Source organism: Stylophora pistillata, chromosome 2 (assembly GCF_964205215.1).
Source record: "Stylophora pistillata chromosome 2, jaStyPist1.2, whole genome shotgun sequence".
NCBI classification, from domain to species: Eukaryota; Metazoa; Cnidaria; class Anthozoa; order Scleractinia; family Pocilloporidae; genus Stylophora; species Stylophora pistillata.
The window spans coordinates 21915967-21932177 of NC_142520.1; the positions used below are offsets into that span (position 1 = coordinate 21915967).

The 16211-nt window shown below is 37.3% G+C and overlaps 1 protein-coding gene across 3 annotated transcripts; it reads right to left on the reverse strand.

Moving 5' to 3' along the window:
• Positions 1-10938: 10938 nt before the first annotated feature.
• On the reverse strand, positions 10939-13658 carry LOC111318867 (uncharacterized). Of its 3 annotated transcripts, none has more exons than XM_088748228.1 (3): positions 13208-13658; positions 12905-13103; positions 10939-11495 (listed from the first exon to the last, which is right to left on the reverse strand). In XM_088748228.1, exons 1-3 carry the CDS (start codon positions 13360-13362, stop codon positions 11031-11033), a joined length of 819 nt encoding a protein of 272 aa, XP_088604354.1. In that variant the 5' UTR covers positions 13363-13658; the 3' UTR covers positions 10939-11030. The 3 variants fall into 3 exon arrangements, with proteins under 3 accessions (XP_088604354.1, XP_088604355.1, XP_088604356.1); XM_088748229.1 differs by lacking the exon at positions 13208-13658 and adding an exon at positions 12038-12259 and having other exon boundaries at positions 12905-13045; XM_088748230.1 differs by lacking the exon at positions 10939-11495 and adding an exon at positions 12093-12259.
• Between the last annotated feature and the right edge of the window lie 2553 nt (positions 13659-16211).

Consider the following 16211-nt stretch of genomic DNA (forward strand, 5'->3'; position numbering starts at 1 on the left):
TTTCCCTTTGTCTCCACGCCCAGGACGTTCTTCAACTGCATGAGTACCTGCTCCAGGTTCTTGGCTTGGCATGACCATTTGACTTGCCTGCTCGTGTGAGGCTTCCCACTTTCGAACTTTATCCATTGCTGCTTGCAGAGTAATATTAACGACTTCCAATAGCTTCTTCTTTAGCTCAACATTAGGCAACTTTTCAATCAATTGATCCCGTAAATTTTCTTCCAAAGTTGGACCAAAATTACAATGACGAGCTTGTTTACGTAAACGAACCATGAACTTATCGGCGGTCTCTCCCTTTGTCGGCGTAAGTTGACGAAAGACATGACGCTCGTACGGTACATTGTCCTCGGCTCGAAAATGAGCATCCAACTTTCGCAGACACACCACATACTCATTATCCTCGTTAGCATTCAGTGGTCCAGGATCTGGAATATCTTCGTAAATATCTTGTACTTCCATACCTGCTAAATGAAGTAACTGAGCTGTTTTCCGAGAAGGATTCGTAATTCCCTTACCATCGATGTAATACTGATACGATCGTTTCCACTGTCGCCATCGTTCCGCGACCTGAGAGGAAGACCCTGTTAAATCTAGAGGCGGAAGCGCCCTTTCTACTGAATTCGACATCCTCGTCGCCAATTTGTAGTGTCTAAAAATGAAGAAGTATGCCACAAAAGGCAGCCACGAAGGCGAACAACAACAGTACACACAGTACACGTTTCTTTTATAATCTTCCCGCGCTCTCACTTTCCCGGATGTATACTTTTACATAAACAACCGCTGTCCTAGTATACTACAGGCGGGGTGTAGTTTTTGAGGTGGGGGAGAAGTTGGTTGGTCTGATCATCATTCCACTTTTTGCAGCTGAAATTGGATTTCCTAGAGGGCAGTGGCATAGAGTACTATTGTACCACCATCCTATCCCACATTTCTTCACACACATATGCCCTGTATGGCCATTGCTGACTCGATCTCTTGTGGCAAATTTGCCCATTGGAATATTTCAATGGCCCCCAATCACTTCCTAGACAAATAAAAATAGAGAGATATATACTAGCTCAGTTAATTTGCAAAGTTTGAGCTTGGGAGATAAGTAACATTAGCAGGCGATGCATGCAGAATATCCTGTCATCAACATATCAAACTGTTTCCCCACTGCGATGGAAATTTGTTTTTTGTCGGTTCCAGCCTGGCGCGGCCGCTAACCCAGATGCCCTCCTGAGCAAATTTTCAAAATGGCGGACAAGCCAAAGAGAGAGATAAGAGAACCAAAGCCATTCTGCAACGAATACTCAGCATACACCCCTGTTTAAAAGGTCATTTGACAGAGAAAAGATACAAAATTGTATGATATTGAAGACACCGAGGTTGACAAACCCAAAAAGAGACTGAAAATTCACTAGATTGGCTACAGTACACGCTGCGATGAGTGGAGACCCATCGGGGTTCTGTCCTCGTGTACCGGTTCACCAGAGCCAATACAAAAGACCAAACAATATACAATAGCTAACCGATAACTCCTAAACAAAGAAAGAACAATGGTGATTCCCTTGTGAACCGGTACACCAGGACAGAATCCCCTTCGGGGACGGTCAAGTATCTGAATATTTTCCTTCGAAATTGTATAGATTAGTAGGCTGCAACAAAAATTTATTGGACGACGTTTAGGGTAAAAACAGTAATCTAACCTGAAAAAAAATTATTTATTCCGACTCTTTCGGAAAATAACTTTACAAATCTTACTTGTTTATCACGTAAGTAAACGATGGTGAAGCGCTTTCCAAGCTACCTGATTCTTCTCCCACTGCTTTCACGCTTATAAAACAGGAAACGAGCAAAAGGAGGAAGGTGTGGCCGTTTTGACTAGCCATTTGACGAGGTTCCGTCTGCTCCTTGTTCGACAATTTACATATCAAAACAAAGAAAATTTGTTCCTCTCTGTGATTTTGGCGTACATTTTCAATTTGCGCTTGCGTAAGAGAGAAATCGCCCAAGACTCCTTGCTCGGTCTTGTTTTGACCACGAACGCCTTCTTAATTTTGACGGACCCGCTCGGGAAAAGGTGAAAATGACGAGGGAAAAACTTTACTTTGTAGTACGAAAATACACGAAATGGAAAGCAATGATATTATAGTTCAATATTTCGGTGGTACATTGTTAACTTTTTATACACCGAGTCGGCAAGATGATATAACATCCAAAAATCGCACTCGATTTGATTGGGCCGATGAAGTGGGTGTGGTCACGAAATTCAGTAAGAGACTATTTGTACCCCGTGAGTTTGATATGATCACTGATTGGACGTTGGTACTTGAGAATTTAGTGATTTTTCCTTGTGGAAGCTCAGGTATATTTATTTGTTGTTTTTGCCATTTTAGCGTTCTCAATTCATGCGAGTTTCTTTCAATGTGATGTTTTTAAAAATATATAGAAAAGCCACAGTAGTTTTTGGAAAAAGATCTTGCATTGTTACTTTGTCTTCATTGTGCGGTAAATATAATGACAGATTGGTTCTCATGGTAGTTGGCAGCTGAGTTTATACTCGTAACTTCAATTTCCTTTCCTAAAATCAAACTTAACACCAACCTTTCTTAGATAAGCAGAAACTTTTAATTCTATTTTTCATTTTATTTTATAAGCTGCTCTGTTGTGATTACCATGGGTATGTTTTCAATATCAAAGTTGTGAATTCTCACCTAACTTTCCTATTTTTAGTGGCATACAGTCTAGGGAATCTGCTCTTTCATTTTTGGTATATAAATATTTCAATGTAAAACATTTAGCTACCAAGAGAAGTTTTCCGTTTTCTTTTTTTTAATTCTTATTTAAATACTGTCAATTTAAAGAACAACAGAACCTCACACCAATTCAATACATAAGTAAGCACTTTTTAAAGGTTTCCCGATTACCAACTTGAGTAAGCTGGAGGTCATGCCAGTTGTTGGCCTGACTCAGAATTAAAAGTTTGCTATGGAAAGAAAGGGTTGTCTCGTCCTTGATGTCCGTAAAAGCTCACTCCAAGCGGATCGACGTGTGCCAGGGAATCGTGACGAGTACCCGTTCTAGCCGCGAGTCGCTCTACAAAGCTAGTCCTCCCCCCCCCACCCCCACCCCCGTTGTTGTATTGACTTCCGAGAAAGGTCAGTTGGTACGCCGAAAACGTATCGTCACAACGTAAACTGAGAAGGGTAAGTGTTTTTTATGACTCATCAAAGACCTAACAAACAAAGAGACCTCAAATGCTAAAAGCAACTGAGCATCAACGAATTTTAGAGGCGAAACGACTTTTTCAAGAGTTCCTAGATACTTTTTTAAAACCTCAATCGCCGCTTCTTTTCTTACTCTCATCGCCTTTTATTTTCGTTTCAGACCAACAAGAATCTTTCCTCCCTTAAGATAGGGCATTGGAGATATAACAACAGAAACAACATCGCAAATAAATAACGACAACAACAACAAGCCATCGGCAATGATAAAAATAGTAATAATGAAGAATATTTTAAAGAATTAAAGGAAAAAAAAGAAAAGAAGATAAGAAAAAGAACAGAAACCGGAACCCGAGGCAGGATAGTTAAGACAGGATCTGAGTCATGATCGCAATATATTTGTCTGTGAGCAATGTACAAACTACAGAAAAATGGGTCGGCAAGATGTGTATTATCATTGAAGCCTCATCATTACCTGACCCCTCCACTATCACTCTATAGCAAGCTTCCTCACTTTCGACTTGGAACTGGTCAAAATGAAAACGAATTGAGTTTTGCGTTTTCCAATAAACAACAAGTTTGTAATTGTCACTTTTTGTCAGGCGATGCACTTTGTCCAACCCGAGCCATAAATTTTCAGATAGATTTCCAAAACCATTCTTGTAGTCAGTCCAGTTTCTGTTGAAGTCGATGGAGTCGCTTAGTTTCCTTTGGAATACTGTCCATTCCCCTTGGCCTCTAGTTTGGTTACAGAAAACATCAAAGGAAACTTCACCGTCAGGGTCAATTGTATGAATTCCATTGGTATGTTGTCCTCTTTTGTACGCCTCAGCACAGTCCTTATAAACTGGGGAAAAATGTCCTTAAATTAATCTTCGAGAGGAAAAATAAAACTCTAAAAATGTGTCTCTGGATTTTCTACTCTGTTCTCGACTGAAACAGAGAGGTTAAGTATAGCGTTATAATGTTATCCTCTTTAAAAGATGTTCTCATGCAACAGTAAACAAAAAAAAAAGGTTCACTGGTCATGAGCAGGAAATTGTTTTCAATTTTGTTTAAGATTTACTTTAGAAGGGAGAAAGAGAAAGGTATTAGTTTGTCTCTCCTTTTTATTCGTGTCAAAAATCAAACAAAAAATGCCTTCTCCAGATGGGACCCACACAATTCTTTCACGCCAACGTTCATGTCTAAATTATTGCGATAATGCATATAATATGTACCTATTGTCTGAATGGAAGGGCCGGACGGAAAAATACTTCTCTCCCATTTACTTTCCAATCAATAGGCATTTTATCATATGACCACTTGCTGTCGAGAAGTTCAACCTCAATGGGGCACGATGGACAGGTATAAGCCGTTACACGGCCACAAAAAAAAAAAAAAAAAAAAAAATTCTGCAATTATAACTTTTCCATTATTTGTTAAATCACAGACAGAAACTCCCCGTTCCCTGTAAAAGCGACTTTTTTTCATCATGGTCTTATATTGGATTGCGTAAGCGTCGTCGGACGGTTCGTATGATTATTTACCGTATGCGTAGACGTCATTGGGTCATAGACGGGATCATTTACAGGTATCTAGCTAAGAAAAATAATCTTTATCTTACTGGGCAGAACTACTCAACTGACTCCGGGAAACCTTCTTCGCACTATTATAAACTTCCTTATGTTGGCCGGTTTTGAAAAATCGCTTAGACTAAGTTAAGATAACTACTAAAACGTTATTGTTAAGCTGATTTGGACGTTAAATTAGTCTTCAGTACGTTTAAACTCAGAAACATGTTCAGTGTGAAATATTCAGTACTTCTAGGTCTACGTTCGCGTGTCGTTTATAAATTTTCGTGTGCTGGCTGTAATGCCAGTTACATTAGTGAGACCACTCGCCACATTTGTACACGAGTTCGTGAGCACCTCTTCTTGTCAGACAAGTTTTCGCATATTTACAGACACCTGCAATCATCAAGGACCTATCTTGACTCTCGTGATACAGGATGTTTCACGATCTTAGAGTTTACCGCCTCAAAATTCCAAATAAAGATCAAAGAGGCATTACATATTAACGGTGGGAAAACCCATTCTTAATCAGCAATTGAAGCAACTAGATTTATCTCTATCCTTTTAATTATGTTCTTTCTTTTGTCTCTTATTATTTATTTATTTATTATTATTATTATTATATTTTTTGGTCTAGTTATGCGCGAGCTACTTTCATTTTACGCGTATTCAAACGCTGTTTTGTCTGGCGTGCAACTATCTGTAGCTCTGAAAACAGACTCAAGATCCCGTCGCGTTTCGATTATTCCATCTTTTTAAATAAAGTATTTTATTTCCAACTTCATAATTCATAGTGCCCAAACTGAGGTGGTTTATGGCGGAATGGACGAAACCTTTTTTTTTTTCGCTCGTAAATTGCAGCAGCAGCTGGACAGCGAAGGGCGCGAAGTGGTTACTTTCAGATTTAGCGTGACCCTTTCACTACATTACACACGTGTAACGTATCACTTGACGTGACTTGGATGGAACCGTTTTTAAAATGGCCGTCAATTGAGCATCAAAAAAAATTTGTAGAAAACTTAGTTTTTGCGCAAAATATCGTTTATTTGCTCACTTAGGATTCTTTAACTCAAGAGGAATGTATCGGTACAACTAAAATAGGGGAAATTTTGGACGTCAGTTATCCTTTAAGGCGAGGATGGTGATTTCTGCCCAAGATGTAGTTTTGACGACAGCTTAGTTCCCTGTATTACCAGGTTACTTGCACATCCCCTATTTTCGTTTATCTTACAACCCATACCCTTTGTTTTGTTTTTGTTTTTTTTGGAACATTTATCATAACTTTCTCTGAATGATATTTTCTTTCCGCTGATTAATAAGTATGCCATCGGACGGGTATCTAAAAATCACGATTAAGTGCACCATTACCGTAATAAAATTTCGTTTGGAAAATAAAGGCATTGTTACACTCTTAAGATATTTTCCGACAAAGTACGATCGTCTTTTGTATATTTATTAATTCCATCCAAGATCCATCTCAACTCACGCGTGTCTGTGCGACGGAAAATACAGATAGACTTTCCCATCTCTCCTAGAAGGACGTAGTGATACAATATGGCGATTTTTCAATATTTGTCACAACTTTCATACATCAAAAGAGACCTTAGAAAATCAGATATACTCTGTAAGGGCTCTTAGAGTCCAGATGCCTTAGAACTTCTCTTTACATATCTGTTTCGTTATTTTAAAAAAGAGTCGTGTAGAGCCTATGAATTATCAACTACCCTCTGAATAAGCTAGCACAGTCTTCAAACACCTTTATGACCATTCACGCTAAAAGCAATCATTAAAAAAAAAAACATTTGTGGGATCAACAGATGATTGTCCATAATTTTTAATCTCAAAATTTTCCATTCTATAACTTCCTCTGACGTGTAACGAGGATAAGTTATTTAATTTGATAACAATTTGGTTTAAAATTTCATTTCCACAATGGTATTCAAAGTCACGACCAGTGAGGTAAACTCAAATTATTCAGTACAACTTGAATATATAATGTAGGAAAATTATTGCGGAGACACAACATTGGAACAGAGCTAGAACACGTATTATCAGTCAAAACTTTTCGCCGTACTGAATGAAATTAAAATTAAAATTTCAAAACATCGGAACTAGAGCTTCCTATACCTTGTATATACCTGGTTTCGAATCCAAACAATGTGATTCCCTCTCTAGTGGAGACTGTCGATAAAATTGTTCAGAAAGTAAATTAACAGCAAGATAATTGTTTTACGTTTGCTTTGAGGCATTTTACGTGTAACTTGGGGTAAATTACACTAAGAGACATAACGCTTTGTTTAATTATTCAATACTGATTTCATCTAAGTTGATTAACAAGTGTCTAGGTTCATTTATCTGGAAATTTCATTTTCAAAACTGTGCCAGTGAAAAGGGTTTGAACTCACAGAGAATGGTAAGCATCAAAAAACTTACGGAGATTTTAAGAGAAATAGTTCCTAATCAGCAGATTCAGAACAGTTCATATTTTGTACATTAATGGCAACATTTCTCTTGATGTACATACTTGGTAAGGTACAGAATCCCTGTGACTTTGGAGGAAAAACTTCAGCTCCCTGGTCAAGTTCAATTCTTTTGAATATCTTACAACGCGCAGTCGGTCAGAAATTATATGGAGCTTGGATTAAAGACCTTAGTGAAATACCTCGGAAAATGCTTGATTATAGCATTTTCGAAGAGAATCTCAGCTGTTTGTTCATAAGATGTTTTAAATATTCAAGAAAAATAGTTTTTGTTACATGGAAAATTAGCGTGTAGGAACTGTACTACTCTACATACATGGCTCTCATAAATGCTTGCCTAAAACGGTGCTATAGTTAAAAAATACATCCCTCCTGCAGTTCGTTCATGTATCCGTATCATTTAAGCGATAATCTCGAAAAGAGTTAGCTCCACATTTCCCTCGATAAATTTATAGAATGAATTGAAGTGGTCAAGAATTTTTAGTTCCTAGTCACCGATAACAGGCGACAAAGGAAATAATTTGTGTGAAATGATGCGTCAAACTGGTTCAAATAACTGTTTCACAATTATTGTCGTCCTTTGATGAAATATAAATAGCTAAGTAACATCACTGCGTTCTGCCTATTTTCCACGGCGTTAGTGGAAAAGTAAATTTGGTTAGAAAGAAAACATAGCTTTTGACGCAAACTGAATTATTGGCTGAATCAACTCTTAGAAGCGAATTTAAAAATACTAAAGTTTTGAGCATTTCTTGGATTCACTGGAAAATTATCACCTTCAAAACATTTAAAAAAATTAGTGGAAGATATTTCGCCAATACCTGTAAAAAACAACTTTGGAAGGTTCAGAATATTTCAGAACTGCTCAACAATCCCAAACAGGAGACCATTTATCTGTCAACTTTTTTTTGCCTGTACCACTGGACTACTTATTTGAAAGGTGTTTCCAAATAATTGAACATTTAAGCGCCGGCTGGGAAGGATTTTTAAGGTATCATATAAAATAACCAACCTGCCAGAACCTCATGCCTTTGGTTTTCTACTAATTACTGTGTGCAAAGTCGTTACTGGGTATATTGTATCAAAACTGCAGTCGAATTATGATATGAATGAAACCTTGAATGAAATTAGTAAACAGAAAAAAGAAAAAGAAAAAGAAAAGAAGAAAACAAATTATCTTTAACAAAAACAAACACGCGACAGAAAGTAAAACAAAACAAATTACTTAGAAGTCACACTCCCTCAAAAACTCCAATGTCATATATAACGAATATGCGCCATATCTGTTTGAAATAATAATAATAATAACAATAATAATAATAATAGTAATTATAATAATAACAATTAACAACTATTCGCCGAAGATGAGGTGAATATCGTCGAATAATCCCCAAGACGAAGTCGAGGGAACTATTCGACAATAGGGAGTTTTAGATCCGAGTTTACCGCGAACCTCTAACTGCTAGAGGTCACGTGACAAGTCTTCGCGTCACGTTTGAGGTTTACGACGTGCGTTTTCAACGTAGAGAGGTATGTTTTCACGTATGTCATTTACCTGAAAGCCTTTAGCATATAATTCTTGTTTTAACCCACATAATGATACAAAAATTTTGTGGAGCAAGTCTTTATCCATTAATAGAGGCATAAATTCGGGCGAAATGCTACATTTGATAAATCCTATTGGATCTTGAAAACAAGTCCTATTCTCGGCTGCTGATTCAAAATGGCGGCCGTAAATTTGCAAGAAGAACTAATGTAAGAATGTACAGCTTTTTGCAGCTAAATAACCCAGTTTTAGAGTAAATTTCTTTTATTTTATTTGATCGATATTTTCTCTACTTCTAAATGGAAAAATAAACCTAGAATGGCTCCATTTCGTTGGCCAGAGGCTCGACATGAGTTGGCTCTCGCCAAGGAAGTTGCTCAGCACAACCCCGAGAAACCTGATGAGTGGGAAGCAATAGCTGGGAGACTCAGCAAAGCATTTTCTACGGATTCATATACTGTCGAGCTTAAGGGAAGAGGCTGCCGTGGAAAAATAAATCGGATTTTAACCAAATACAAAGAAGAAGACATGAAAGGTTAAAGAGGTAAGTTTGCTTTTGGTAGGCTTTTTGATACTCAGAATGGAGAACAATGCTCAGCCCTCTGTCTGGCCCTCTGTTTTTATTAGTCACAATAACATAATGTACGACAGGTTCATATGTTTTTTTCTTGTATTGCCTTTTTTTTTAATAATCAGTGCTTGCTCTTTTGATTCTTAAATGGTAAAATGTACAATCTATCACGAAAATAAATTTTCATGCAAAACACGATTGATAGCCTTCAGGTTTAAGCCTACAATTTGATAGTGCCATAGAGTCTAAAACCAAATTGAGATTTGGACTCTGGCCTACATTTGTTCATTTAACTTAATTCAAGGCAAATCCAATCCTTTATTATAATTTTACAATTTACAACTTTTGCAATTTTCCTGATTAGCTCCACCCTCCTTATTTCGTTTTTAGACAACACTGGCTCAGCATTAATGTCAAGATTTTTAATTCTGTCGTTTATTTTGGATTTGGGATACCTGGTTTGTAATGGGTTTAGGGAGGTCTTAGATACAAGCAGTTAAGGTCCCTCCACCAACTACTTAATTCCATTAGATCACAATACATAAATAGTTATCAACAGAACTTTGTCAGACCTCGCAGACAGCTACTTTTTGGGGACAGCCATCCACTTCAAAGCACTCTGACCATACTGATCAAATATGCTACAATGTGACTACAATGTCATGATGATTATTATTATTTGTGTTATTGAAGATCAGGCACAGAGGAAGAATTCACTGAGATACAGCAGTTATGTGAGGATATCTTAGTATATAGAAGAGATATTGTAGAGATGCAAAAGATAGAAAAGGAATCAAGAAAGAAAAGGGAGCAGGAAGATAAAAGGAAAGGGGAGGAGATGCGGCAGGCAGATGTGGAAAGACTAGCAAGTTAATTTCAAATTCAATATGATTTTTTCGAAACAAGCATCGGTTTATGGTGACGAGATCCATCAGGACCATAACTCATTTTGTGTTAACCAGTTTAAATAGAACCCATTGCTTTCATTTTAGAGCGCCGTAGTGATGCTGGCACATCAGGTGGTGCTACGCGCGATGTGTCTAGTAGCGGGTCAGATGAAGAAACTCCTACAAAAGGTAACATTTGTGAAATCTAACAAGCTATTATTCCAACTTCTCTTACCGATTGGTTACAATAAATATATGAAGTTGTTTTTCTCTTCTACTGGGGCCACAAAAAGGAAAGGCTTTGGTTGATCTTTTACAAAAATAAATACAACACTTTTTCTTTATTTCTTTTGAAAATTATTTCTTCAGGAACCAAAAGCATAGTTGCCAGGTCAAGCAGAAAGTCAGCAATTGAAATGCTGTCTGAAAAGTACAAAGAGAAGGCAAAGCTGAAAGAAAAAGAACTGGAAGGGAGAAAGATGGAGCTCGATCTTCAGAAACAGAAGTATGAAGATGAAGCTGAAGAAAGGAAGCTCTTAATCTCCATGCCTCGAGAACAACTGAGAAAACAAATCATTTTATCTTCAGTTGCTCTTGAAGCATTGACAACATAAACTTTTTCTTCTGCTTCATATTCATACTTCTATTTTCTTTTCTTTCAGTGAACACAAGTTATGTCAAGGGTGTCAATAAAGTAAAACAAAAAATTCATATCTTGTTTTATTTCACTCCCGTTGCTATTTACATAAATAAAATAATTATATTAAGAAAGACCAAGTAAACATGGTCATCGATTGGATAGATAGGTCTCCAGGGATGGTGGGTCTAAATTAAAATAAGTGGTTGTCTGTGACCCATATAAACAGGTGTGACAATTGATAAGAATACATGCAACTAAATAATATCTACCCACAGGCTGTAAAAGGATCTTCAAGTTCTTTTTAAAGTCTAAATAAGCAAAATTTTGGCAGATTTTGCCAAAACCCCATTCGACACATGTCCAAACTTTACTCATTCTTGAGTTGAATTCCTGCTCATCATCTGTAAGGTGTGCTTGACGGAATGGAGCAATAATATTCTGAGTAATGCCATAGGCAGGATCCCCATAAATAATGTATGGCTCTCCACTGGGTTGAACAAATCGACGCAGTTTAGCTGACAGGCCACTCACCCCAAGCATGAGCGCATCGTGTCGGCGACCCTCTATAGGACCAAACATATGGGCTATCATGCCATTTGGGGCTTGAACAGACTAAAGAGTAAATGAAATATAGAGTTGTATTACAACATCCTATATATTTTTCCTGGCTGAGGTTAGGGTCATTTTGCTTGGCTTGGGAACTTGGTTTGGAACTAGTGAATTTTAGATTTTTCCAAAGCAATCTTTATTGAATTGGATTTTATACCCTCCTTTACAAATCTTTAAAGAGTAAAACCAGTTTATAATTATTTATTACAAAGTCACTCCACTAAATTACAAATAGATGGTAAACTAAATTAATTGTTATTATAAAGAAGTTGTGGAGAAGTAGACAGCCAAAAGTTCTAATGCACTGTACCTGGGATGCCCCCAATAATTAAGATGTAAAAAAGCATATACAAATAAAAAAAATAAGATGCTCTATTAATCCTTATAAGGATAATAATTATTAGATGGGTTTCTTATGGCAAAAGGGAACCCAACCCCTTCCCCTGCATTACTGCTTGGAGTGCCTTCACAGGAGAGTCCTTTGTTTTGATATTTTTGTCTAGTCAAGGAAGTTTGCTTTCTTTTATGCAACACCTTTTATATACCTGGAATTTTAAGCAGTGTGTTCTCTTGTGACCACTGAACATAAGTCGATGATTACGGACAGGACGAGTGATTGGTCAGGGAGTCCCATCGATAAAACCCCAACACCCAGTAAGAGGAGCTCCTTTTTCATGAAAAGCCTTGGCAAAAGCCTCAGGATCAAGCAATACCAAGTCAAGACTATCTAAGAGGTGTTGAAATCTGTCATAGATATCATCCATAGTCTGAAACCCATGGAAAGTACAGCAGTGTGAATGTGCATTGTTTTCTTGTGTTTTTTTTTCTTTTGTTTGTTTTATCGTTTTTAATGAGTTGGGTTGTTTGGAACCACATGTGGGAATATCATTTTAATCACTGTAACTGCAAAGAGAGTAGGGAGCATGGTTGGTGCAGTGGTGAGAGCACTTGCCTTCCACCAATGTGGCCCAGGTTCAATTCCTGGACTTGGCATCATAATTAGGCAGAGTTTTAAGGTTCTCTCTCTACTCTGCTCTGAGAGGTTTTTCTCCAGGTACTTTGGTTTTCCCCTCTCCCTAAAAACCCACATTTGATTTGACTTCATTTGTGACAAGGGATTTGATAATTAGACTTGTCATTTGTAATTTGAATTGTGATGTGCAGATGAAAATTATCATATTGATATCTGTGCAATATAAGTTAATAAATATTATTATTATTATTAGTAAAGAGTTATTCCAATGAATATGATGAGTTGATTTTTTCACTCTAAAAGCAAAAATCAAGAAAACAAACACAGAATGTACTGAAATGCTCTCTACACCTCCTAGTCTAATTCAAGAGTTGTAAAGAGAAAGAGGAATACAGGAAACCTCTACAGGGATGATGGATGAACAAAGCAACATCTTTACCTTGTTAAATATCAAGCTCAGTTCTGATACCGTTCGGCCGAAAACAGGAACCACATCACTCCATCGATTAGGGTACGCCAATCTTCTTAAAAGAATCATCAGTGCCTCCATCCCGGTAGCATTAGTCTCTTGACTGCAAATGTAATTGGCTGGTAGTTGTAAAGCATCCCGGAGTTTTTCCATATCTCCTTTTGAAAATCTGAGATTGAGGGTGAGCATTTTTAGCTTGAACTTGCTGAAGTCACGTTTACAAGTATAAAAACTCAGCCGTTCAAGAAAAGACCAAAAGCAAAGAATCTGTACCTAAACATGGCCTCGCACTGGACATCAGGTATATCCTGGAGATTAATACGGGGGTAGTTTGCATCGTCTTGTTGTGGAAACATGAATTCCAGCAAAAGTTCATCCAAGTCGTCTTCGCTACTACTCGAGTCATAACTGCTGTCTTGCCACAGCATCACGTCGACGATATCATCAAGGTTTTTCCTGATGGACACAATTTTTGATGCCAAAAAATTGTTTTCCAATGCATAAAACTAATAATAAAATCACCCTTGTCGAAAAATGTTTGAAGTTCTGACAAACAAATAGACACTAACCTTGCAGCAGCCGCCATTTTAGATTTTATTACCCAGAATCCACTTATTTATCCACCGCCAATCTAAATCGAATTATGTTTGAACGTCGAACCACAAACGGGTAACCGCAAACCGCGGTGAGAGGTTCGCGGTAAACTCGGATCTAAAACTCTCTAATATTCACCGAACCTGAGGCGCATAATTGTTTTAGTATAATTTCAGAGCTGAACAACAGAGCAATTTCTAAAATCATAACATTTTAGTAACATTTATTAACATTTTATTCTAACATTTTATATAAACCGCGTGGAGCGGTTTATATAGCGTCATATAAGGAGCCGCTCGACCAATCAGATCGCTAGAAACTCTTTGCTCAGCTCTGAAATTATACTAATGACCTTTATCAGCATATTTCCACATAGTGGCTCTTCGCCACTAATATAAAAAACTAACTATATACATATTACTTACAATAAATCAAAATTGATAAAATAGTGAATAATAAAAACTGTACTAGATTATCCATTGCATGTCAGTATGTGTCTCTTAAGATTTATACAAAAAAGTGCATGGTGACTGCAATTCCTTGGCTCCACAGGAGGCTTATTAAAAGCTCAAATTTTGTTGGCAAGTTCTAATTTTGGTGCAGCTAATGACCTAAGACTATATCTATTTACGACGTGTTGCTTGAGTTTTAGTGGAAAGTCCTCATTGTATAATGACTTGTGCGCTAACTTAGCTATATTAAATTCTAAACGCTCTTTGATTGTGAGCCAACCTAGCTTTCTAACATCCTGTTAACACAAAACCCGCATACGTGTTCTGTACTCTTTGAAGGCGTTTTGGTCTGGTACTCTGGGAGAGGACTAAAATCCTTATTAAAGCCTGAATTAACAAGCTTTTTTCGAGGAACGTTCTCTCTTTTCAACTCAAATATATGGCATTGACACGGATGAATATCTGGGCGAGTTTATTTTTAGTTCATCTCGATCACTGATACGCAAGCGAAGTGTTGCGAGGTAAACAAGCTACAATTTGCGTTAATAAAAAGGTCCTTGAAACCTTTTCTGGGGTTTAAATAAAACCAGCGCAATAGTTATAGTTGTATCCCTCACACAGTTCGCTCGAGTATACTTATCTTTTGTGCGATAATCTCAGCAAGATTTCAGTACCACCTTTTCCCACGATAAAACTTTTGACACGAGGCACTCATAACTTTTGAGTTCCTAGAAATAATTTTTGGGTGAGATTATGCGTCGACTTGGTTTAAATAACTATTTCACAGCTGCTATCGTCCAGTATTGTTCCTACCAGTGAAATCTCATAAAAAACAGCGATACTGTAGCTTACATTTATATCAATGCGAAACTAATAGAAATGCCAATTCTTGAATATTGTGACGCCAATTCAAGTCGCGTCAGCTTTTTTCTTTTGAAGATCTTTAAGAAGATCGATATCAATGTGCAACCCCGTTAAATTTCATCCACTCTTTTCAATGTGACACCACCAACCAGCACATTCCTATTAGCCTATTTCTGGAAAGTATCCCTTCTACCCCTTCGAGCTGATCTTAGGTAGCGAGAATGATTAGCTTTGTATGCATGACTACAAGATTTTGGTGTGAAACTGCGGCTCAGTATCACGTGTGGAAAGCAAAAGTGACATGTAGCTATTACGTCTGTTCGAAGGTGAATCTGGCTTTCCGACCCATGATATGCAGGTTTAGTGGTACAACAGATTTGTCATAGCCGAACCATACCAGGAAAAGAATGTTGACATGTAAGGCGAACTGTAGAGAGATAAGGTATAAAGCATAGGATAATAAAATGTTCAGCCTTGAGGACGTCGTAGTATTAAATTAACTATTTTGCCGCGCGGTCCTTCTGTTGTCTCTTGACATGGAAAATGGAAAATTTTCAAAGAAATTTAGTATACATAAATGGTTTATTTGATATTCTTGCATAGAACGTTAATATTTTATATTGTATCTGAAAGTTATCAATACAAAAAGGCCGTTTTACATGTACAACCATTTCGGTCCATCAATGTTAACTTCGCGGTGGCTTATTATAGTCTCCTTATTTTCGAACGCCACTTATATAATAGATCTAACATCCATTGTAATATATCAGATTAACAAATAAATTCATGTTGCAATGCTACAGTTCAGCGATACATCACATATGACATCAAAATGTGGTAAGAACAAGAAACAGATGATGGCATACGAGGCACAGCCGAGTATGTCACTAATGTTCTTACCACATTTCTACGTCTTCTGCGATCTATCAAAGTACCTACTTAGGGCAGCAACATGGAATCTATTTTTTTAAATATATTACAGAAGCAAAGTTTCTTAATTGTGATGTCTTCTAGGCGCGTGTCCTCAAAAAGATCATAATTACGTAAGAACCAATCAAATGCACGTAAATCAAAATGAAAGAGACACCCGTTGTAGAACCATTTCAGCCCAACAACATTGAGTTAGTTGTGGCTTCAAACAGTTTCGCCACTTTCTACAGCTCTTAGTTGCTATCGTGGTTTTGACAGTTAAGGTGGCTGATGAGGAGAAACTGCCATTTTGAGACACTTCAAATAAAAGAAGACAAGAAAAGGTTTATCTTTAGGCAAAATGCAGATAAAGGCTAAAGGGGGGTTCAGAGTCACCAACATTTCGATAGCTTACGGTGTGAAACTATATATTGAGTCATTTAAAAATTTCTGTTTTA

Excerpts from the sequence above, each read along its gene's own strand:
- LOC111318867 (XM_088748228.1), bottom strand. The coding sequence starts at position 13,362 with ATGCTGTGGCAAGACAGCAGTTATGACTCGAGTAGTAGCGAAGACGAC. Across the intron at positions 13,104-13,207 it reads CAGTGCGAGGCCATGTTTAG|ATTTTCAAAAGGAGATATGG; the intron begins GTACAGATTCTT and ends CCTCAATCTCAG. Across the intron at positions 11,496-12,904 it reads TGAGCTTGATATTTAACAAG|TCTGTTCAAGCCCCAAATGG; the intron begins GTAAAGATGTTG and ends TTTACTCTTTAG.